The sequence below is a fragment of the Saccostrea echinata genome, unplaced genomic scaffold (genome assembly GCF_033153115.1).
Source record: "Saccostrea echinata isolate AGI-Se365-2 ecotype Australia unplaced genomic scaffold, CSIRO_AGI_Sech_v1 ptg000064l, whole genome shotgun sequence".
NCBI lineage: Eukaryota > Metazoa > Mollusca > Bivalvia > Ostreida > Ostreidae > Saccostrea > Saccostrea echinata.
The window spans coordinates 3,362,975-3,388,837 of record NW_026889813.1 but is presented as its reverse complement, the minus strand read 5'-3'; the positions used below and the strand labels follow the sequence as shown (position 1 = coordinate 3,388,837).

The window sequence follows — 25,863 nt, the reverse complement described above, 5'->3', positions numbered from 1 at the left end:
AAAGGTCAAGGTCAAAAAATGTTGATGCAGTTGAATAGCTTACATCAGTATGTATCAACATATGAAGTTTGATTACACTATCTTGAATGGTATCTTTAAAACTGAGCTAAACACTACTTTAAGAAAAGTGAGGTCAAGGTCAAAAGAAAGGTCAAGGTCAAAAAATGCTGATGCAGTTGAATAGCTTACATCAGTATGTATCAACATATGAAGTTTGATTAAACTATCTTGAATGGTATCTTTAAAACTGAGCTAAACACTACTTTAAGAAAAGTGAGGTCAAGGTCAAAGGAAAGGTCAAGGTCAAAAAATGTTGATGCAGTTGAATAGCTCTCATCAGTATGTATCAGCATATGAAGTTCGATAACACCATCATGAATGGTATCTTTAAAACTGAGCTAAAACTTATTTAAGAAAAGTGAGGTCAAGGTCAAAGGAAAGGTCAAGGTCAAAAATATTGATGCAGTTGAATAGCTCTAATCACGATGTATCAGCATACGAAGTTTGTTAAAAATATCTTAAATGGTTTCATTAAAACTGAGCTAAACACTAATTTAAGAAAAGTGAGGTCAAGGTCAAAGGAAAGGTCAAGGTCAAAAAATGTTGATGCAGTTGAATAGCTTACATCAGTATGTATCAACATATGAAGTTTGATTACACTATCTTGAATGGTATCTTTAAAACTGAGCTAAACACTACTTTAAGAAAAGTGAGGTCAAGGTCAAAAGAAAGGTCAAGGTCAAAAAATGCTGATGCAGTTGAATAGCTTACATCAGTATGTATCAACATATGAAGTTTGATTAAACTATCTTGAATGGTATCTTTAAAACTGAGCTAAACACTACTTTAAGAAAAGTGAGGTCAAGGTCAAAGGAAAGGTCAAGGTCAAAAAATGTTGATGCAGTTGAATAGCTCTCATCAGTATGTATCAGCATATGAAGTTCGATAACACCATCATGAATGGTATCTTTAAAACTGAGCTAAAACTTATTTAAGAAAAGTGAGGTCAAGGTCAAAGGAAAGGTCAAGGTCAAAAATATTGATGCAGTTGAATAGCTCTAATCACGATGTATCAGCATACGAAGTTTGTTAAAAATATCTTAAATGGTTTCATTAAAACTGAGCTAAACACTAATTTAAGAAAAGTGAGGTCAAGGTCAAAGGAAAGGTCAAGGTCAAAAAATGTTGATGCAGTTGAATAGCTTACATCAGTATGTATCAACATATGAAGTTTGATTAAACTATCTTGAATGGTATCTTTAAAACTGAGCCAAACACTACTTTAAGAAAAGTGAGGTCAAGGTCAAAAGAAAGGTCAAGGTCAAAAAATGTTGATGCAGTTGAATAGCTTACATCAGTATGTATCAACATATGAAGTTGAATAGCTTACATCAGTATGTATCAACATATGAAGTTTGATTAAACTATCTTGAATGGTATCTTAAAAAATTGAGCTAAACACTACTTTAAGAAAAGTGAGGTCAAGGTCAAAGGAAAGGTCAAGGTCAAAAAATGTTGATGCAGTTGCATAGCTCTCATCAATATCTATCAGCACATGAAGTTTGATAAAAATATCTTGTGTAGTTTCTTTGAAACTGAGCTTTGAACAGAGCTAAATGCAAAGTATGACGGAAGGACAGACAGAAGGACGGAAGGACGGAAGGACAGAAGGACGGAAGGACGGAAGACGGACATGACAAACACTATATGCCCCGGCCATATTCATGGCGGGGCATAAAAAAAATTAAGATCAAATTCTTACAAGAAATATGTTGTCAACTTCACTAGCCAAGGGTTTACGATCCCCTACCCTCCTTGTGGATCACAAAACCCTTGGCTAGTGAAGATGGTATGTGTGATTGAATACATGTACTATACCTTGTTATCTTTTACAAAAAATAAGCCTCACGACAAAAAAAAATGGGAAAAACTTTGAATCAAAATTTCACTTCAAAATATCTACTTCTACATGTACATGTATGTAAAGTACTAAAGTCCATTGTTGATTTCCATAATACAATGCTCTGCCCCTCCCCCCCTTCAATTTTTTCATAAACAATATACAACAGAATGAAACATATTTCTATTCCCTTCCCCTATTTTTTCTTATACAGAACACCATTCAATGACATGCAGCTGCCCCCCCCCCCCCCTTTACCTTGAGGCATGGAGATATTCATAAGCCACATTATACAAAGACAGCACCACTCTTCTATCCTCCACACGGGATACCAGGATCATGATGGAGACATAGGTCGAAATTAGGTTCAGATAGTTCAGGGTCAGGTCATAGTTCAAGGTCTACCAAAGCATAAATATATCACATAACACAATTTTGTATTTCAGGTACAATTTTAATTTTGTATTCATGTTCTACTGCAAAATGCTGCAACAATCCTCTGTCAGTAAAATCTTCATGATCATTGATAATATTTTACATTAATCTATACCGTATTCAATTTAAAGTAAATAATTTAGCCTGGATGTGATGGACAGCAGAATGTCCATTTGGGACCTATCCCATAATATACTTGTAACTTTATTTACTTACAAGTTTTGTTCATTTGGGAGCTATCCCAACATATACTTGTAACTTTATTTACTTACAATGTCCATATGAACTTGACAGGCATCAATTGTAGTCAGCAAATCAACGACATGATCCTGAAAAAATAAAATGGTATGTAGGGTAACTTCTGGAATTTTTTTTTGCTTTGATAAAAGGGAAAACAAATTTTAATTAACATTTACTCAATTCTCTGGTAGGAACTTAACTCTTTTGCATCACAGATTTTTACAGATCAATTAAAAGAAAATTTAATGCAATTTTCTCAAAATTGTGCCATAGTTTCTGTAACTGACCAATACCTACCTTAAAGTCCATGATGTCCACAAAGGTGAAGTAGTACAGAGACAGGGACTTCACAACGTCTTGCTTGATGTTGTTGATCACTTGAAGCTACATGAAAATGCAAAATCGTGACACAAGAGTTTGTACATGCACAAAATATCTGGTTTCACAAACAACTATGTTAACCTTCCACAACACTTAACACACCTTCCAAATTAAACTTTAAAAATAACTTATCATATCTGGATGTTGCATTTATGATCATTATCTTATAATACATGTACAAGCAAAATGAAGTGAATACATCATAATTGTCAAGACGAAACACCTGATAATTTAGCATCCAAGAACATTCAGTGTATCCATGCAAATGTTCAAGTGCAAATTAGAAACAAAGAATTTATAAATTCAACATTAAGGAAAATAAATAACATTTTTTAACCATGTGTATTTTTTATGCAACATTATGTATAATATATTTAAAATGTTTCAAGCAGAGCAGAAAATGTATCAGTGTCAAAAAATAAGCATTTTCGTTTAAAATTATATTCATCAACTTAAACCTTCCTAGATCTTCAAAGTCAAAACTCTCTAAATTGACATTTACTTTCAATATGTTATTTGAAAGTAATGTAAGAGCCCCAACATAATCATGCCATATATCTAACCAAAGATGCAGTAAGAATTACAAGCAGAGGTTTTAATATTTCTGTTGCTTAACTTCCATGACTTTTTGCATGCAGACTGTTTAAACAGTGTTAGTTTTACAATTAATGATCCAAACTGCTAGATAATTATGCATTCTGAATGCCAAGTTTGAAGAATTATGATAAGGTTTGTAATTAATCTATGGGCAGCAAGAGAACTGGTGAAAATACTTGTAATGGTGAGAAAGTTAAAAGAGAAACTGAAGATGTCATTTGTACTTGTAAGTGTACATTTTAAGACGAGGAAAATTAACAGATCTACAGAATGGAACATGCTGCAGGCATCTTCGCACTTACAGCCCCAGCGTGGTTGTCAATGTTCGGAAATTTCTTGAGTAGATATTTGAAGGCTGACTCCAAACTTTTATCAGAGAGAAACGGTGGTTTGCTGTCTGTGTTTGTAAGCATCTTTAAATCAAAAAGAAATGTAAAAACCAAGTTAAAACACACTCTGAAAACCTTGCCGACTTACTGTGGTAGATTTGCTGTCTGGGTGTGGAAAGCGCCTCATTAGGTATCTGTAAACTGGTTCATAAGTTTTATCAGTAAGAAAACCTGGCTTGTTAGCGGGATTTCCAAGCATCTTAAAAAGACGAAAATATTCCAAGGTTATTTATTCATTTACACTCTGATAAATTATTAATTACACAAAATATTCTTGGATACATAGAATGAGAATACATGTACTACACAAAATAGATCTAACATTGTGATATTCTTTCAGTACGGTACCAACTAGTCCATATTCTGTAATTCAGTGACATTTTGCAGCAACTAGATCATAAAAATATGCACATTCAGCAAATAAATATATTATTAGATCATATAAAAAGAAAACTATGTTAAATCAATTAAATTCATATGTACAAATGGAAAAAAAGAATTCAAATATAAAGCATAAACCTGGTAGATTAAAAAAATATTTAAATATGGGAAGAATTTTCAAGGAATAAGGATTTAAATGCAAACTTTTGATAATATTGAATCGGGAATTTGGAAGCACCATTTGTATGTATATTGAGCAAGGGTTCACCCTGGGTGATTTGTTAAGCTTGGTTTTTATATGCACATACAGGATTTGAAGGAAAAGGGATGTGCACTGTCTGAAAATGACTGCAAACTTTTTTTCATGTGTAGGATTAAATCAAGTTTTTATACTGAAGTTTTTACTGAACACTCTCTGTCCTAAAAAATGGGATCACATTATTTTACAATTTTCGGATTAAAATATGAGTACATAGTTTTATTCATATTCTTTAAATAACTTTGAACTACTGTCAAAATTTATCACTCATGTTAAATGATTTTGAGAAAAGTAACTTTTTCCCACTAATATTATTTCACCACTGTGAAATTAATCAACTCATATGCATGCTGCTGTGACTTAAATTAGCAAATTCTGCAGCTTGTGTGAAACTCAAGTGTCAGCATATTTTCTTCTTTTAAATATTTGAAAATCTGAAATGAAGAATTAAAAAGTTCCACAAAAAAAATCCAATTAGTTCATGCAAGTAAACCAAAATGAGAGATAGAACCTTCTTTTTGTTGGTAGAGTATATCTGAAAATAAAAACATCACACAGAATAATGTATGACTGGACATGGTCTTCTACAAATGCAAATTAAATATCTTATCAATAATTTACATGGATATTTTTTTTTTCAAGCAATAAAAGTAGTTTTCTTTATATGAAAAAAAAAAACATTCATCTCAATAAAAGCACTTTCAGATGAATAAATCAACATAAATGAATGTTTTAGAGCAGTTTTATACACTTTGATGTTTACATGAAGCAAAATTGAAGGAAAAAAAATCAAGTACATGAGAAAGGAATATCAATTTTAATGCATGAATAAATAATGATAAAATAAAAAATGTAAACAGTCACATAAAAATAACTCAAGAAACTAATCACTGACTGGACACAGGAAGGACTTGATGCTAGTTAATGCAGAGCCATCACGGAAACTAGGACAGTTGTACTTACCGACATCTGCAATAGCAGGGGAGATAAGTCAGTATTAATTCTTAGCAAGTACCAAAAAATGCTTTATTTTTTTTTAAATATATATTTAGCACAAATTTCATTTACAACTTCAACAAGTAATGATTTGAAACTTTTTTAAAATTAATCTACCACAATGAAATGTTCACTTTCACTCAAAAAATTAGTTTAAATTATGTCCCCACAAACCTGTCAATTTTAAACCTGCATCTACAAAAATTGCACCCCTTCAATGAATTATAAAAGGTAATTTCTGCAGTCCAATTTTTGTGGAATATTGTGGTCCTTTCAAAATTGCCATAACAAATTATTAAATCAAATAAAAATGCAGACATTCAAATCCCATATATCTTTGGAATTCCAAATACTGAAAACACAGAAATGTAGAATGCAATGCTTGAAGGACCAAGTTGAAAAAAAAATGTGGAGAAATTATATCCATTATCATGATTATACATAGAAACACATGATTTTTGCAACTACTCTTTCAAAGGAACAAGTTTGAAATTTAGCTACACATGAGAGTTGTTATAATCTAAGCCATCTTGTGCCAATATATAACAAGTTGGGACCAATTGCCCAAATGCAGTATAATAACCTCTTCTGGGATATTATGTCCCAAATGGGATATAAATTTACAATGCAAAAAATGAAAATTTCTATTTTCTCTATATATTTCAGTAATCCTCATCAAGATATTTATAAAGGAATAACTTTTGGTTCTCAAGTTTTTCTGTATGCAACAGTTTAGGAGACTGATCCCTCAGAAGTTCCTAAACTTCTTGGGGATCAATCTAACAATTAACAAACTGCATTATTGCTGAAAAACTTGCTTGCTAAAAGTTATTCCTTTTGAAGTATTTTGATGTAGATTTATGATATTTACAGCCAACATCAAAAAATTCATTTTTTGCACTGTAATTTTTTATTCCATTTGGGATATTATATCCTAGACGGGTTATTATATCCGCAATTGGGCAGTTGGTCCCAACCTGTATAAGACTAACGTACTACTGTATAATATATATGATTTCCATATATAACTGAGGTGCTTTACCTTTCTCACGCCTGACGAATATTATTGTTTTGTGTACGAAATGATTAATGAATGTGATAAAAAGATTTTCTTGAGTCCAATATACTATTTATATGTAATTTTAGTTTCAAGCATAAATCAAACCAACTATAAATGCAATGTTTCGTTTTCTGTGTTTATGAATATTGTAGTTTTCCCAGAGAGACACAAAACACGGATATCTCCAGACAATACTATAAAGCACAATTAAGAGGAAATTCGAGACCAACTGACCACACCTTTTTGATGTTGTATATTCTTGTTAACATGCCCCTTCCTCTGTCATTTAAGATCGTCAACTTCTCCGCCAACTTTTGTTGGCTGGGTACCATCGCACGAGACATCTTGCCTTTTCTTAGTGTGTAAAAACAAATAAAAAATGTCACAGTGTTTTCATCCTCATTCAGTCATTGTATACTTCCTGCAAATTTCACTTCCGGTTGTTGACAGTCGAGGTCGGTCTAAAATAAGCAAAGGAAAGGAATATAAATAGGGTAATCTACTTTTACAAATTTGTCACCAATATTTTATTGTAAAATGCTCTTCCAAAATTTTCCGTACTAAATACAATAAAATGACATAATGAAAGCATTAATACTAATATTACTATTCATAATAATAAAGGAGCATGAACCCGATCTAATTTAGCGAAGAATCTTAAAATCAAAAGGAGATGGGCGAATTTACAAGGAGTGCAAAATGCCTACAGATTCAAAGGTTTTTAAAATAATATTTCACATGTGTATTCCATGTGTCCAGACCTTTCTTTGGGTTCCAACATTTTTTACCTTTCGGTCTTGACCTTTGAGTTTGACCTGCTTAAAAAAAAAACTTATCCTTGACCATAACTTTTGAATGGTGAGTGGTAGGACTTTCATATATCATACATGTTGCGTATTCCTTACGACGATGGGTGTTAGGACTCTCTTATATTAGATGTATATTCCTTGTGACAAGACTTTTCTTCACGTTTCAACATTTTTTACCTCATTGCCTTGACCTTGGAGTTTTACCTACATTTGGGAAAAAAAACTTTAACCTTATAACTTTTGAAAGGTTATTGCTACGGCTTTCATATTTCACCTATGCATTCAAAGTGACAAAGCCTTTCACTTGGTACTATTAAATTTTGACCTCATGACATTGACCTTTGAGTATGACCTACTTTTGGAAAAACTTTTACCTTGGCCATATTTTCTGAAAAGTTGGTACTAGGGCTATTACATATGTATATTTCACATTAGTATTCCTTGTGACAAGACCTTTCTTTTAGTGTCAACATTTTTGAACTCTTGACCTTGGATTTTTTGAAAATGTGAAAAAACTTTAACTTTGGTCGTAAGCTGCCATAGGGGAGCTTCAGTGTTTCACAAACACATCTTGGGACGTACGACCGTATTTAATTATGCTACTTCACAGACGAATATATATAATTGATTTCAATCTTTGTGAGATTGTTTCGAATGGAGATTTTACATAAAGTGTACGTTAATGTTAATGAAAATTTTGTTATACGTATATGAGATTTAATTTTTCACTTATTTATTTATTTATTTATTTATTTTTTTTGGTCGCATCGTAGGCATTTTGCTCGCCTTGTTCGTCCATCTTCTTACTTCCCTTTCATCCCTTTCACCCATAGAGAAGAAAGGATAGGAATAATAAATATATAAAAATTGGATAAGAAAGTGTGGACCTGATTTGATTTTGAATGAATTTGTAAAGAGGATCGAGTTCTCGTACGTACTCTCTTACCGACGTTAAGATTAATTAATAAAATTATTAATGCTGATAAGATACCACAAGCATGGAATCAGTCATTTATTTCTGTTCTTCATAAGTCAGACGATCCAAATAATTATAAGAATTAGGGGACGAACATTTGATTCTGAGGAGGGGGGGGGGGCAAATTTTTTCGAGTATTAATTTTTTTCATGCCAGCCAAGGACTGATTATTTATTTTCAAGATGATCAAGGACAGATTATTTATTTTCTTCTTCACTGAAAAAAGAGGAAAGGAAAGAAAACACTTAAAATCCAAAACTCTATTTCGTGGGGTGGGGTGGGGGGTAAGTCGCACTAGTCAAGGACAGTTATTTATTTTCAACTATTTCGAGGACAGATTATTTATTTCCAAAATCTCCCAGCCCCCTCCCTCTCAGAATCAAATGGTCGTCCCCTTACAAGTTTAGCAGTAAGAGTTTGGTGTTCTTTCCATTATTTTCAGTATAAATTATTGTATAGATATTACAGATTACAATTTTTTTTTTTCAAATCAGGAGAACTCAAACTTGTCAATAACTCTACAACATGCATATTTAGAAGACGAAAAGCTAGAGGGAAATAGAATTTGTTGACAAAATACTTGATGGTGTTATTCGTTCAAACACTTACACAGTATCTATAAATGATTTGAAATTTGAAAACAATTTGAAAAATTTTGAGAATATATATGCTTTCAGAGACATTGAAAATATCGAGGAAAAGGGCAATGGAAAATTGTCATTTTACAGCCAATTAATAAGTTCGCAAAATCCAAACAAACTGGAAATTAATTCAACCGTATTTAAAAATTTTCCATCTCCAAAAAGTTTCTTTTTTTTTTTTTTTTTTTTTTTTTTGACTCAGTTAAGAAGTGCCCACAAATTACAGACAGAGGTTGGCAGATATTGTAATCCAATTACCCCAAGTGACGAAAGATATTATATTAACTGTCATACTGTAGATGAAGACTTAATATTTTTTTTAATTTGCATGTCCTCTTTATAACCAACTGCGAAGTGATATTGTACACTTTTAAACAATACATGTATTTATTTTAAAAATTCTTAATCCAGCAGTTGTTAAATCAACAAGAAATATTTGTAACTTCAAACGTGATGCATTAAACAAAAGAAAATCTATGTGTCCAGGAGACATTGTCTGGAAAATAAATGGGACAAACAGAAAGTTAGTGGCAAATTCTGTGATTGTATTTGTTCTACAAAAACAATCTTTTTTTTTACTCTAGAGTCTCATTCTTTTTTCCTAGAGAGCTGGCATTGTCTAGAAATCATTGTGTGACAAACAACGGGATAACTTTAAAACATACACATCCAACTTTAGAACACGAAGCAAACAACAAAAATGTAGTTTTATTTCATTCTATCACATATTCAGTACATATGGTTTTATCTTGCCAATATGAATTCATTCACTTCAATAAGTTTACAGGACTTGACATTGATTTTACAATGATTAGAGTTACATGTGCCAGAAAACACATCTTGTTAGTGAAGTCATGTTATTACAAGGTCATTTTTTGATACCATACAGTAGAAAATAATGATATATCAATAAAAGTATACAGAATTTATGTAGACTCTTTAACTATCATATCAGATGATTTTAGATGACCTGCAGTTATTATAATACTTGTTCTTAACACTGGTTTCAGTTTACATCAAAATGTATGTATTTGGAATCTTCACATACAGCATTCACACTTTCTATTGTCCTTTTACTTAATGACTTAACAGAATAAAGAAAAAAAAACCTGACCATGATTAAAGAAAAAAGATTAAATTAAAATTTTTAAAATAAAAAAAAAAAAATCCTACAAAAGAAGGAAAAAGACGATTTTTAAAAAAATCTATTCAGAATTGCCATAAATGCAGTAATATATGCAGAGTAAAATTGACAGAAGAGCTACAAAAAGTTTAACATACCCCAACCATACCTTTTCCTCACAAAAAAAAAAAAAAACACTAGTATATATATATTGTATGTATACATGTTTGTACATGTAAGTGCAAATCCTTTTTAGTGAATCAATTATCAATGCAGAATTACACAGCTCCCGTAGTAGACATACAAAGCATTAACAACTTTGTACATGACAATGAAATAACAAAACATTCATACTCAGCATCTTAAAGAACAATACGATGTGACCTTTTTATTTATAATAACAACCTTATATAGCTAACAAATTAACATAAATAATCTAAACAGCTCTAACATGAGCACAAGAGCTGTTTAATTTACTAGTATTAGAATACATGTACAGATGACCAAGATAATTTTCAGACAAAGCTACCTTCTCTATCATGCAGCCAGTTCAAAAGCATTGATATTAAACATTAATAAATTTAAAATTTTATGAAATTAAATCTAATAATATTTCATTTCTCACCATTGAATAAATTACAGATTATATAAATATATTGCAACACTGGGTTTTGCGGGGGAAAAAAACCCCATCCAATTTAGATATGGAGCATAGAAAACATGATGCTATTTTCCAGCCTTAATTCATGTTAATCAAAATTTTCTATCATTCATATTTACAGAATTTACTTAAATGACTTATTTAAACATGCATAAATTGTGAAAATATTAAACAATACACATACTTTTCTTTAAAAATGTACTGGTGAAAAGAAATTGTTTTTAAAAAAGCCATGTCCTGATGAAGAAAATTTTTTTCCAAATCCCAAGATAAAAATAATTTTTTTTTTTTTTAGTTAAAGGTTCCTAAAGAAGAAAAAATAAGAGAAAGTTAAGGTGACTGAAATTGAAAATGGCCACTTCCTTTCTAAAACCACATTTACAAATGTACTCCTGATAATACAAAAATAATGTGTGAGAAAATAAATGCAGAGATATTGCACAATTATTAAACAAACAACCATTTCTGTCATTCTGAGGAAACTTTTAGCAGTACATAATATTACATACTAAATTAAAAAAAATGTTAAAGCTAATGTGAATGAAATATGATAAACCACACAATATATAACATCCAGAGGATTGAATTAAAAAGTTGGTTAAAACTTCAATGTGCTTAATTTTTGTACCCTGCTAAGAAATTTTCAGCAAGTACATAGAAGGTATATACTTAAATTTTTGTACAACATTTATGCAAAATTCATACTCTCAATTGGCACAAACATTAAATGTGTCACTATCATGTAAAATAAGTAAATATACATGTATGTATATATATATTTTTTTTACATTATTTATACAAAATGCACCTTTGTTCATAAATTTGACTGATCTCCATTGAATAAGGACTGTGGTCCACAAAGCTCGCCTGACTCACAAACATTAGTCACAGACATTTATAAACTTCTGGATAATGTTCATAAACTGACACATGTAATAACCTGGACAATCAGCAAGTGATTTTTCACCTGCTGAGTGCTCTTCCCATTTCTAAAATGTTTTATCTATAATGACTTGCCAACAAATGAACACATTGAAAAATAAAAATTGCATGAAATTAAAGAAATCAATGTCCCTAAAAACCTTTGATATTGCAATGAGCCAGAATCAGAGGCCAAAGTTATTTTGTGAAACAGGAAAGGAGGAAATGTATGGCTGGACCAGAAATCAAAACCATGACCCATGAATCACTAGTCAAGTTCTCTACCAACTGAGCTATCAAGGCCAATATCTACTGCCCAAACCATTACATTCCTCCCTCCTTAAATTGTATTTGCCCTCAAAAACACAACCCAAGTTCTTTTTGCCCCTGGCGGGACTTAAACCTGCAACTCCAGGGGTGGTCAACAGCACCAAATTATTTAACAGGAAAGGACAAAATGTATGGCAGGACTAGAAATCGAACCTGGGACTCCTGCATCACTAGTCAGGTGCTCTGATGACTGAGCTATCCTGGCTGATATCCACAGCCCCAACCATTACACTTGGAACTTTCCATTTTTTGGTAAAAATATAATATCAGTTCTTCAACTTAACTTAGTGATTTATGTCACACTGGCGAAAATATACTAAAGCTGTCATTTTCAAAAAAGAGCATAAATACCTGGTACATGAAAAATTAAGTCTATTCCAGCTGAAAGGAAAAATCTTGATCAGAAGAGCTTTATACTAAAGTCTTTGGCTACTTCGAGCTAACAATGCTAGTTTTGGAATCTGCTCATAGAGATGATATTAATGTACCTACACAATAAATCTGATATGTGACAAAATTCTTTAAGTGTTCAAGTAAGTTTGAAGAAATTTATATATAAAATTAAATCTATATATTCCTACCCAGTACATGGCACAAAGCTCACTTAATTTTATGGATGTTTCTGAGATTCAATTAGTCAGCTTAATATTAAATATTGTTGTAAGTATTTAAATCCTTCATAGTACAGAAATTTGTTATATGAATTTCTGACACCTAAGAAATGTAAGACTGCTGCATTACTGGTAATAACCCCCCCCCCCCCCAAATCCATTGACTTTAAACAATTGAAAAACATTCTTAACCAGACACATTGCACACACATCAATAAATAGAGTAGCTGGAACACACATCAACCATTGCTTCTTAGCTCCCTGATTCTTCCTACAGTATCATGGTTTCTCTCTACTCAGGTCCAAAGGTCATTTGTCCTGGTCCACCTTTCTTCATATAACGTCTAAAACTCTTGTACCTGGCACTCTCTGCTAGTTTTGCTTTCATTTCATCCTCTTTTTCTTTTTTCCATACCTATTATCATGTAAACATTTGTATTTTACGTGAAGTAGGTAAGTTTGCATAAACATAGTTTCAAAATTTCCTCTTCACCTTTGTAAATTTTATGGCTTGGCTAAATTCATTCACGTTATCATTTTTATTACCAAGAACTACAGCATCTAAAAGATACTAATTTATCTAAGTTATCTTCAGTATAGTAGATAAATATGACCCCTATTCTCAAATTTCAGCGTATGAATACTTCATCAAATCTAAATGAGTTTAACAAATTTTAATTACATGTAAACAAGTAATTTTGTATAAATACAGGGCAAACTGAACTAATACAGTTTTGAAATCACTCTTTTTTACTTTACAAAAAATATTCTGCATTATGCACCATGATGATTTCTTACATCAAACTTTTCTCTTTTCCAGAGCTCTTTCCTCATGTATTCATCTATATCTTCCTCTTTAGCTAACTGTAAAAAATACAAAACATACATGAGATACTGATAAAATCATAGCTATGCATTTCAATATACTACATGTAAAAACCACAGGGTCTAAGCCAATTGTGTCCAAGTCCTACATACAGTGTAAGACAGTATTGTATATTCATAGCTTTCAATTAAAAAATGGGCTTAGTCCTGTTTTAGTAAGCAACAGTAGCTTTTCCACACTTTTCAAAACATTCTACAAATAAGTACATGCATAAACATCATGCACCATAGTTTATATCTTTAAAAAGATCAATATAAAATTATTATTTAAAATTTCTGATAACTCTTATGTACATGTTTAAATTTGACTTCATTTATTAAAATTAAAAAAAAAATCAAATACAGTCAAACCTCATTATCTCAAACTCATTGGGACTGAGAAAAAACTTCGACATATCCAAGGGTTTGAGATATCGATTGTCAAATACTTAAGAAATACATGTACGTGGTTAGGACTTCCCAGTCACTTGGACACATCCTGGTATTCGAGATATCTGTGTTCGAGATACCGAAGTTCAACTGTAGTATACAAAGTAATTGTTGATACATGTACTAGATTCTGTAAATTATGTACTTATTAGTACTAATGGTGACAATCAAAACTATAAAGAAAGTTACAGATACTAATACAACTGCTTGTCTTTTCTAAAATAAGTTGAACATCTGTAAATAAAATGCTGTTAGATTAAGAAGGAAATTCACATCTTAAATTGTCAATCTATAGAACTGTAAAAAAAATGAAAATGTTAGACCTGTGTTTGTTTCTTAATTAATTATTTTCATAATAGGTAATGCAAACACTTTCATGTTATAACATGGTTGCATTGAACCAAATGATAATCATGCAGTCAAACTAAATCATGCACAATAGATTCATGCAAAAAATAAAATACAGTTAGGGTGAGTCAATAACTGTACATGTAATACTGTATACTTGGTATTTTCTGCAGATGGAAATTTTTGTGATTAGACCCCTGAAAGGTCGCAGATTAATTTTTGCTTTTCTATTTTCTGCAGTTGCATTAGAGATGTTACAAATTTGGCAGAACACTGCCATGTTTTATGTATTTTTAGATTCAATAACATGTTGTTCTTGTTCTCAGTGCATAGGAATTGAATCTTAAGTCAGTGTTTGTAAATTATTTTCAAATTACTTTTATTTCACACCTATATGCTTATCTTACTTTTTTTTTTATAATACATAGTAAGCAGTTATAAAATTATGATTAAATCAGGATGAGTCAATATATGCACCACTTAATATGTTTGGAAAAAAAAGATGATACACTCCAAGAATGCCTGAATAAATATTTGATGAAAATTTTGTGATTGTAATTTTGTGCATTTGTTCTATCCACAAAATACCACAAAAATTGTACAACTGCAGAAAATACCTGTTATCCATTAGTATACTATGTATACTATATATATATATATATATATATATATATATATATATATATATATATATATATATATATATATATATATATACATGTATATATATATATATATATATATATAAACAGCAGTGACAAAATGGGGAGATAACCCACTTTTTCAAACATATTTCAAGCAAGATATAAACAAGAAAGTTAAAAAGCAGACTTCATAAAAAAAAGTTTCGATAAGCCAGTGACATGCTTTGTTAGTAAATAAAACTTAAAGACAGTATATAATTGCAGAATATACTTGGTGGGTATTCTTTGCACACTTAGCATACATGTTTATCATTAATAATCTATGAACTACTAAAGATCATTAAACAACTATACAAATTAAATGTTAGAACATTGAAGTATCCCTCATGACATCCATCTTAAATAATAAAACCGGCACAATGGATGGACATGCTGACACATTGACATACTTACTGGGAATAAAACAGGGCTGGCCTACATGTCATAAGGACAAAAGATGTCATCATTATATAAGTCATCAGAATAATATCAGATTGATTTCATCAAAATAAGCTGGCAATGCAACATGCTGCATTCATTTCTCCATGCATTTGAAGGTTAAGTGAGTATGTTTTCTAGCAGAGAAATATTATGAGAGAAACAACATATTGAGCTCTGTATCAAATGTACAAATAAAGATTTCTTATATACATATTATCAGACAGTCAGGAAATAATACATTTAATAATTCAATTGTACTGGTTCTCTGTATAGTGTTATGTTTTCATCAGCTTTAAATGAAAGATGGACTAAACATTTCCACTATTCAATGAAATAAAGAACTTAATATTCACTTTCACTCCTACATCACTTTGTTTACAGTTAAAGGATTTTTGTTTTATTGCAACTATTTAGAGTTACTTCCCTTGAGAGCACACTTTTTTTCATGGAAGTTTGATATTACCCGGTATTATAGTCCTAATCTCATGAGATTTTTGGGAGCAATTTGTGAGTGTAAACAAATAATACAAAATCATAAAAAACTCACAATTTGTCTTTATTTTTCAGAATGATTAATGCCCCATTTAAAAAAAAAATGTTCCAATATCTCATTCTTCTTTTTAACAAGGATATCCAATGTTTAAAGATATTGAGCTGCCATGTTTCTACCATTACCTGATTGTCCCCGACTAGTTATCTTAGACTTAACTTGCTTCTAATATCAAAGTGTTCCAATACAACTGACATCCACAATCATAATAGCTAATAGTAGCTATTGATAATATCCCTAGTAATAATTAAACTCTATATGCTACTTGAATTAGCCTCCCTTTTACTTCAAGTTGTGAATAAGCATAAATTAGAATTAAATACTGGAGTTCAAGTAAGCAATTCAGTAAAATACGAAAATGCAATCACACAACAGTTTAAAAGAGTTTTAGCATGACTGTCCTAATAAATTTTATAGTCAATCTCAAAGTGTACTATATTTTCTGGATACCTACCTCCCATTGAGATCTGCTGGCTTTAAGGTATTTCTTTATGAGATATGTTTTTTCCTCCTCCCCGTATTCCTCCCGACAAATCCAGAATTTCCATGCCCACCGACACCACCATATAATGTACTGGACTAGATAGTACGGACTCAGTATCAACTGAATCCACAGTACGTCCTTAATGTTTGGTTTACTGTAGCCCCCTCTGTTGATAAAAATGTTCATTTTTCAGACATATTTAAATTTCAATCTATAATATGTTTTACATTTTAAGCAATTCTAAATTTAAGGTTAAAAATTTGAGTTTAAGAAGAAATGAGTTGCTACTTCTTTATTAATTTAGAGCATTTCGCTATCCTTTGATATAAATTAACATTTGTTAAGGTATAAAATGTACTGAAGCATTCAGAACAAATTATTCCATGATTATGAAATCAACCCATTCAAACCTGATGTCCATTTTCTCTTCTATCACTTTTTTGATAATTTCTTCTTCTTCATTTCTTATTTCTTCCTGCAACCCATATTTTGTAAATCTTCATCAAACATTTACATGAATTCCATCACATTCTCCAAACAGTATAGCAATGTGAAAATTCAGTAAAAAAAGACTAGTATTAAAGTACATCAATTTTATTAGTGTAAACATCCCCTTTCTCAGAAAAATTAGAATTTATTTTGTAACTAAATTCTTTACAAAAAATGAAGCTGAAAATGATATTCAAAGAAATTTAGTTATTTATACACATGTACAGGAAAAAATTGATTTTTTTTCAAAAAAAAACAAAAAACAACCCAACAGTGATCTGTCAATTTTAGACTTATCGCCTATGTACAGGTACACATGTACTTGCCTTGCTTCTCTTGTCTTTGCGATCTTTCTTTGAACTGATAAGACCCTCAGCCTTAGCTATACCCATAGCCTGGATTCTGTACTTGGGTTCCTTGCACAAGTAATTAATAGCTGTCTGGTAATTGTTCCAGGAACCCCAATACTGTAACAAAACCATGTTATCATGAAAATCAGGAAAATGAGTACCCTGACATTTCCAGCTGGACAAACAATTGAGAGTACTGGTCAGTGTACATGTTTAATAGTGTAAATAATATAGTATAAAAAAATAGTGTTGCTCTGACTGTTTGAAACCATTTTGTTATTCAGTCATATAGAAAGAATGAAATTAGTAACTACACCAATCTAATTAAAATTAGATGTTCCAAATCCGCTACCGCTTCTCAAACATCTAACAACATCCCATTCGGGGTCACGTCAGAGCGACCTTTCGATTATGAATAAACAAAAACTTTGGCCAATCAGATTCAACCTTCTGTATACAATTCTAAAATTAGTTCCACTGCTACATCTTTACATTACTGATGCTCAGTAGACTGTTTTACGTTGAATTAAAGTAATTTTGGTATAAATTGAATGTATAGTCCGCCAATCTGACATTCTTGCCTGAATAAAGCAAACGAAAATGCACAAACTACTATATATCCCGCACGTCACATTCATATATATAGCACGGTCTTTACCATGCATATTTTGTTTACTACGAAACCCCTCGGGCGTTTAGGTTTGGCAGTAAAAAAAGAAATACATCCGAACTATAAGCCAAGATTTCCGCGACGGCGATTTCATTGGGTGATCGAAAGGTCGCTCTGACGTGACCCCGAATGGGATGTTGTTAGATGTTTGAGAAGCGGTAGTGGATTTGGAACATCTAATTTTAATTAGATTGGCAACTACATGTACCTTTGAATAGAATGGGTTACCTGTATGACAGATATAATGGTTAAGGACACTGCTATTACTATCCTGATGTCAACTTTAGGAGCATATCTTCTGTAATATCTGTAGTAATTAGCCAAGTGTTCATCTACAATAGCAAACAAACAGGAAATCTATGTAAGAAATCATTTACAATTGTGTAATCCTCATACCACTATTATGTTGGCAGACCCTATAAAATATCCATAGCAGAGGACATTGGGACTTAAACAGAAAGAATACCACTGTCCAGACTGCATTTTTATAAATTTTTGCTAGATGGCACATTATGGACTGATTGGCTTGTTGGTCAAAACCCAAGATTCATGCATCAGTTCTAAAACTTCCATCACATATGATTTTAAGTTAAATTCAAAATTTGAAAATAGTGTGGTATAAAGACCACAAGGTGCTAAACAATTCACATATTTTGTTCTAAATTATGAATAATAAGCATTGACCAGTTAATGATCTTGCCTTGATTAATGATCATCCAGACTTATTACATAACTTACCTGGATTATCTAACATGTAGTTATAATCTGATCTTTGTTCATCATCCTTCAAAATCTGCATAAAATAAGAGTAAGGTCAGTATAGTAACATACAAGTTATCATAGAAGATTCCACTCAGATGAATACAAAAAAGACGATTTCTTTCTGTTCTCAAGGTTAAGGAAAAATAGGTACTCAAAATGAAAGTAAAATGAAATTATCATTGAGAGTGGAGTAGTGTCCTGGATTTGAGATTGCAATTTGCATATACATGTATGTAGATACATTGTACTATTTAAGAGCAATTCTACTATGGTTATTGCAATTATTTAAGAGATGCCTCAGCCATCATTTTCCAATAAATCACAAACATCATTAACATATTATTAATAAATTTAAATCGGTTTCCTCTAATTTTGACTGTGTTAACTTGGAAAAGGATGGAGGTATCATTTGATTGTAACACAAATAGGTAGGAAAAAATTACTTTGGGTTCAGATTACATCTCACTTTTTCCCTAATGCATGGGATACAAATGAATGAGGAGTAGCATTTGATTGTGACATCATTAGATGCTTTTGATGACATCCAAATCTAACTTCTGCATTTCTCTATCTATAAGTTTAAATATTCACCATAGCAGAATAGAAATAGTTTCCTTGTCATTGGAATTGTTATACCCCTCAGTCTCAAGATTTTGTTGGCAAATGAAAACCTTACCCATAGGGCTTGGATTTTATTTGGAAACAAACTCTTTCAATTATTGGCGTATATTCTCCAACAATTGCTCCGACACAGGAATTATTCCTAATATATATATACACCATTGATATTTTTCTGATTTATGAACTCGTACACACCTCATATGCATTTGCTATTTTCTGAAACATCTCTGTATGTTCTTTCTTCTTTTCCTGTCATTGTAAAATAAGAAACAATGTGATAAATAAATGTTTTTTTTTCTGCAGAAAACAGTTCCACTTTTTAAAATTTTGATTTCCCACAAAAACATTCAACAACTCTACTGCATAATAAGTTGAAAAACAAACCTCCGTCTTGGCAGCCATATCTGGATGCCATTTCCTGGCAAGTTTTCTGTAATTTTTGGTAATCTCACTCTACAATCAAAGAATTATTTCATATTACACAAATACATGTGTCATGTAGACTTCTGCAGAAAATATTAATCCACTCTAGATCAAATGAATGAAATGCATTTTTTTGCTAAAAATCTTTAACATTTGAAAATTCCTGTCTGACTTGTCAACAGAAGAGTATATATGTTAGTACTTACTTTAATAAATGCACTGATGTATGCAATGTCAAATTGTATATGTAATAGCTTATCAACCATATGTTTGCAAAGCAATCCACAGGAAATATTTCCAAGATAAATTACTTACTTTTGAAGCATCTCTTGTGACACCCAGAACTATTTAGAGAAAAAGGCATATGTTAGTACAATTACCCAGTACTGTATTCAATTAAACTACAAGAGGAATTGGACAAACTTAAGTCATACACCTTCCATGATCAAAAATATAAATAGTAATTGTCTAATTTTATCATAGGGAACCTAGAAAAATGTTAATTAATTTTTTTAATATTATATAGTACTCCATAAATTGCATGAATTAATGTAATAAACCTAATGAGGATTTCTCAATCAAGAAATTTTTATCATCGGATATCTTGAAAAACGTTTATTTTTTTAAATACCACATCTAATGAGGATTATTCCATATAGAATTTTATTTTAAAAGTGATCTAACGCACACGTCAACAAGTCATTGACATGCAGAGCCATGCGACAGGTGGGCAAATTGAATATTCGCCGATTGGGTTGTAATTCACAAAATCTTTCAATGAATCAATTGTTTCATCGTTACTTACTTTCATAACAGTTCTCCAGACCACAATATAAACCATCTAAAAATCCATATGAGGGAGAAACCAACAACAGAAGGAAAATTATCATTTTTGTTTCACAGATGTGTGCCATGTTGTCGTTTTATTTACATTACTTATAAGAAAAGACGAAACGAAAATATAGACTTAACTGAACCCGATGGAAATTGCTAAATACATTTTCCTGTATATTTTATATTATTTATTGATTCAATCTTTCGTCTATTTATATGTTGTTTGTTTGTTTGTATTTTATTTTTAATTCTCTCCTCATATTCCTACCTGGATGGCGATGAATAATCATATACTCATATCAAAGGTACTAAAATATACTTAAACTTTTAATTAATGAATATTATATGTATTATTGATCGAATGTTACAATAATAAAAAAAAACAATGAAAACGACAATCATTCTCAAAAAATGAATTCATTTAGTTTATTCAAGTTAATGATTACACAAATTTCTGGAAAAAATGTAGAAACTGGTAGCAAATTAACACTTAAATCAGGATATGATATTGTTTGAATTGTACACTACCGTGTCAAATGTGCATGTCGAATCATGATTGATAATACGCATTTTAAACCTTTCGATTCTGGTAAACTAGAAATTATATATACATCTTTAATACACTTGTGCTATAGATTAGTTGAATCTAGATTAGCTAATCTAGATGAAAGACATTTAAAAAAACAAAAACAAAACTCCACATGATCCTTTTGAGCCCCATGGAACTGCTGAGACAGACATGGCAACGGTAATTATTGTGGGAGAGAGAAAAAACAAACAAATAAAAAGGCCCATATTTACTTTGACTTTCACCTGATGAGCATCAAGAACTTTACAGCTTACTCTATAGCTCTTAGACTTGATCCACTCGGTTGTCGTGTTGATACTACAAATTTAGAGATCCTTAGGATAGCGAAACTTTATTTTTATCAGCAATTAAAGAACTTTACATATATTACCACAAGTAGAATTTGGTAGTTTCCTTCAGTCCAAATGAGAGAAAGAGAGAGAGAGAGAGAGATTTTTTACCGGGTGGTAAATTCCAGGCGAGGAAGGGGCTTATTTTGTACAGGTGTGAATGCCTTGAGGGCTAGCAGTCTACCTTTGGTCGTTTGTCTCCAAAATTCCAATACACAGGAAGAGATTTAATACACAGTAGAATACAAAAGAAGTCAAACTTTACCTGTGTTGGGATTTTGAGATGATTTTGAATTAGAAATAAAAAGTTGTAAATAAAGTTTAATCTCAATAATTTTTATCAATTTGTAATTGAATGTGTGTCAAAGCATCCCCATCCATTAAAAATATTATTATTCAAAGTATTTGTTGAGCTTTGAAAAAAATTATACCTAACTTTGATAAATATTATCATAAAGAATATCAGAATTACTTCAAATACTAAAGGTATGTGTGTATACATATTATTGAGATAAACATTCCATAGTAATACAGCTTCTCTATTGTTTATACCATGTGTGGTAAATATCAAAGGATCAAAAATTAATTTGAAGGTCACCACGAGTGCCAAAAATGGTATACAGGGTATACACAGGGACTAGTAAGTAAATGTCAATCAAGTTCTAGCACCCAATGATGTACCTTAATGCACTTGATTGACAGGGGTACACAGACCATGTATTTTTGAAGGCGATGCTTAAAATCTCTGCCTTTAAATCATTCACAGTTTATTGTTTTAGATCAATTTATGAATTTTATGAAACTCAAACTGTCGATTTAAATATATCTTGCATCTAGAGAAATGCTCTGAATGTGATCATGCTGCCTTAAGCAACTAATTTATGGATGGGTAATAAAGTATTATACAGTTTTGAGGCTTGTCGAATCGGATCTAGTGCTCGTTAAGAGGCATTAAGAGGCTGAGTGGTCATCACCATTTTTAGACATCATGTACCAGTTTTAACACCTACTGGAAAGAACTCTGTATAAAAATATAGGACTTCCCTCAGTAAATTATCTTCAGATACATGACTTAATTTTCCATTTCAAGAGGGGTCCGTCGTGTCTCCTTGGGGGGTGGGTTCCAAGGTCATTTTCCGTACTTTTACAGAGAATTTTAATAACACTTAAATTCCGGGGGAGGGTGGGGGTCTGAAGGAAATGCATATATAGCTACAACAGGAGCATCTTCTCTAATAAATAAAAGTTTATGGCTACAAAGTTTATATTTCATATTTTAGGTGGATCTGTTGAGAAATTAGTTGACCACAGCCACTTGGGGCATGGACCCCTTAATTTTTTTTTTTAAATCTGGGATCGACACACTATTTTCCCATTCATATTTTCATATGTTATCATTAATGTAACTTCTTCCTCTCAATGATCTACATGTATTTGGAAATAAGTAAGAAAAATGCATTGATCCTATGTATAAGGTCAGACGATACGTTCCTCAAATATCTGTTTTGTATACCTTCGAATTATGTGGAAAATATTCAAAATTTTAATTACCTTCTGATTTCTAAACTGGTTTCTAATTGTCTTTAAAAAATGAAACACCAAAAAATGTTTTTTGGCTAATTAAATTTTTTCCAAATGGATTTTATAGGAAAAACATCGTCTGGTATCTTGCACAAATGCCTGGTAAGGTACCTCAATTTTTTGTGAGTTAACATGTTAAAGTAGCGATACTTCAATGACAAAATCTTAGAAAAAAGATGTGTTTGTGAAACACTGATGCCCCCGTATGGCAAATTATAGCAAAGGTTAATTGTCTGAAATGCAAATAAAATATGTTGGTACCCAAAGTAAGGCCTTGTCTACAGGAATATGCCTGTGAAATATGAAAGCCCTAGCAGCAACCATTGAGTAGATATGGAAAAGCTTAACGTTTTTTCAAAAGTATGTCAAACATCAAGGTCAAGGTCAAATGGTCAAAATTAATGGTACCCAAAGAAAGGCCTTCTCACAAGAAATATACAGTTGAAATACGAAAGCAGAAGCACCAATCGTTCAAAAGTTATGACCAAGGTTAAAGTTTTTCTAAAGTAGGTCAAACTCCTAGGTCAAGGTCAAAAGGTCAAAGTTGTTGGTATCCAAAGAAAAGTCTTGTCACAAGGACTACATATGTGAAGAATGAAAACATATGTGAAGTATGAAAGCCCTAGCACTAATTGTTCAAAAGTTATGGCCAAAGATAAAGTTTTTTAAAGCAGGTCAAACTCCAAAGTCAAGGTAAAAGGTCAAAGTTGTTGGTATCCAAAGAAAAGTCTTGTCACAAGGATTACATATGTGAAGAATGAAAGCCCTAGCATCAACCCTTCAAAAGTTATGGCCAAGGATAAAGTTTTTCAAAAGTAGGCCAAACTCTTAGGTCAAGGTCAAAAGGTCAAAGTTGTTGGTATCCAAAGAAAGGTCTTGTCACAAGAATTACAAATGTGAAGTATGAAAGCCCTAGCACTAATTGTTCAAAAGTTATGGCCAAACTTAAAGTTATTCAAAAGTAGGCCAAACTCCAAGGTCAAGGTCAGAAGGTCAAAATTGTTGGCATCCAAAGAAAGGTCCTGTCACAAGGATTACATATGTGAAGAATGAAAGCCCTAGCACAACCGTTCAGAAGTTATGGCCACACAGTTCTCACAAGAAATATACAGGTGAAATACGAAAGCAGAAGCACCAACAGTTCAAAAGTTTAGATCAAGGTTAAAGTTTTTCAAAAGTAGGTCAAACTCCAAGGTCAAGGTCAAAGGGTCAACGTTGTTGGTATCTAAAGGAAAGTCTTGTCACAAGGATTACATATGTGAAGTATGAAAGCACTAGCACTAATTTTTCAAAAGTTATGGCCAAGGTTAAAGTTCGGTAAAATTTTGCAAAACTGGGTCAAATTCCAAGGTCAAAAGGTCAAATATGGTGGTACCCAAAGAAAGGTCTTGTCACAAGGAATACACATGTGAAATATGAAAGCCATAGCTCCAACCAATCAAAAGTTATGGAATTATTTTTATTTCGGGTGGTGGATGTGATCCACATTTCACAGATGAAAGATAATGTTTAACTTCTAGCATCTCAGTTCTTGAAGGACTTTTTTTTTAGAGTAGAGTCTTTCATTTTTCTAATTTGAATCTACAGTACAAAAGCCTTTTAAATAGTGGACAATGACAAAAAACAATTTTGATTTTTCACACAAGCAATTTGAAGTTGATATTAAAAAGATGCTTGGATTTCTGATTGACAATATCTATATAGTTTTTGGAGACCAAGTCTTCCAACTATCTATTTCCATTGGAATTGCGCCCCTTTATTAGCAGACCTATTTTTGTATTCATATGAATCAGAATTTATTCGAAAACTTCTACAGGAAAAGAAGTCTCTTGCTGTGGACTTTAATTCAACATTTAGATATATCGTTCTATTAACAATATTCATTTTCATGCCTATGTTGTTACGATATATTCCTTTAAACTCGAAGAAGATACCAAAGAATCTAAAACATCTGTTTCATATTGTTCTAAAAAGATGTTAATTGTAACCTCACAACACGAATTTATGATAAACATGATGAATTCAACTTTTATACCATTTTAATACCATTATCATCTGCATATGGAGTTTATGTCTCCCAGTTGATTCGATAAGCAAGAGCATGCTCTACGTACGACCAATTTTTAAAATGAGGCAAGGTATTGAAAAATAAGTTGATGAAACAAGAATATCAACAGTCTCGTTTAAAGTCTACATTTTGCAAATTCTATTGTCGATACATTGACCTTGTTTTCAAATACAATCTGAAAATGCAATCTGTCGTTAAGTCGAATGTTGACTGACGTTTTTCAAACAAATTGATAGGCCATTAATTTACACTGAATTGTTTACGAATTTTTTCCGTTTGCCCGATCACGACAAGGAGTACAGAGGATACTTACTCCTCCATGGCACCTTATCCCACCTTTGATGTTTTTTAGACATCCGTGTTTTCTCTGTTCCAACTTTGTATTGTTTCAATGTACTTTTGAGGTTGATTATTGTTCGTTCATTTTTTCCCTGTTGTTTGATCCTAATATGCTTTCGTACAAAGCCAGTAGTACACTTGTTTGTGAATTACATTTAATTCTCTTTAAAGATGATCAAAGCTGCTATATGATAACTGTGGAGAAGACAATCTATACTTCTCTTCCAACTTATGTAAAGGAAAATACATGTATATCAAAACAATTAAATTTACCTCAG

General features: G+C 31.6%; 2 protein-coding genes across 16 annotated transcripts in view; both read right to left on the bottom strand.

Moving 5' to 3' along the window:
• Positions 1-7,072, bottom strand: part of LOC133175985 (nck-associated protein 1-like) — a 36,165-nt gene extending 29,093 nt beyond the window's left edge. For 9 of the 14 annotated variants that reach the window (XM_061311153.1, XM_061311148.1, XM_061311156.1 and 6 more), the window contains exons 1-6: positions 6,878-7,072; positions 5,094-5,117; positions 4,031-4,141; positions 2,873-2,959; positions 2,608-2,664; positions 2,159-2,301 (exon numbers count right to left, since the gene is read on the bottom strand). In XM_061311153.1, coding sequence (XP_061167137.1) covers positions 2,159-2,301; positions 2,608-2,664; positions 2,873-2,959; positions 4,031-4,141; positions 5,094-5,117; positions 6,878-6,982 — 527 coding nt within the window. In that variant the 5' untranslated portion in view covers positions 6,983-7,072. Of the gene's footprint in view, positions 1-2,158; positions 2,302-2,607; positions 2,665-2,872; positions 2,960-3,855; positions 3,967-4,030; positions 4,142-5,093; positions 5,118-6,877 lie in introns of all 14 variants that reach the window. The other 5 variants (XM_061311151.1, XM_061311161.1, XM_061311158.1 and 2 more) reach the window with 2 other exon arrangements.
• Positions 7,073-12,864: 5,792 nt separating this feature from the next.
• LOC133175753 (dnaJ homolog subfamily C member 25 homolog) lies at positions 12,865-20,776 on the bottom strand. Of its 2 annotated transcripts, XM_061310862.1 has the most exons (12): positions 20,651-20,776; positions 20,161-20,189; positions 19,807-19,875; positions 19,618-19,671; positions 18,778-18,832; positions 18,268-18,371; positions 17,342-17,486; positions 16,941-17,001; positions 16,501-16,696; positions 15,470-15,490; positions 13,509-13,574; positions 12,865-13,125 (listed from the first exon to the last, which is right to left on the bottom strand). In XM_061310862.1, the coding sequence occupies exons 1-12, from the start codon at positions 20,757-20,759 to the stop codon at positions 13,003-13,005; spliced, it is 1,032 nt and encodes a 343-aa protein (XP_061166846.1). In that variant the 5' UTR covers positions 20,760-20,776; the 3' UTR covers positions 12,865-13,002. The 2 variants fall into 2 exon arrangements, with proteins under 2 accessions (XP_061166846.1, XP_061166847.1); XM_061310863.1 differs by lacking the exon at positions 15,470-15,490.
• Between the last annotated feature and the right edge of the window lie 5,087 nt (positions 20,777-25,863).

Coding starts and splice junctions, on each gene's coding strand:
- LOC133175753 (XM_061310862.1), bottom strand. CDS start 20,759: ATGGCACACATCTGTGAAACAAAAATGATAATTTTCCTTCTGTTGTTG. Junction 18,372..18,777: donor CTACATGTTAGATAATCCAG/GTAAGTTATGTA, acceptor TTGCTATTGTAG/ATGAACACTTGGCTAATTAC. Junction 17,487..18,267: donor CCATTATATCTGTCATACAG/GTAACCCATTCT, acceptor GTTTTGTTACAG/TATTGGGGTTCCTGGAACAA.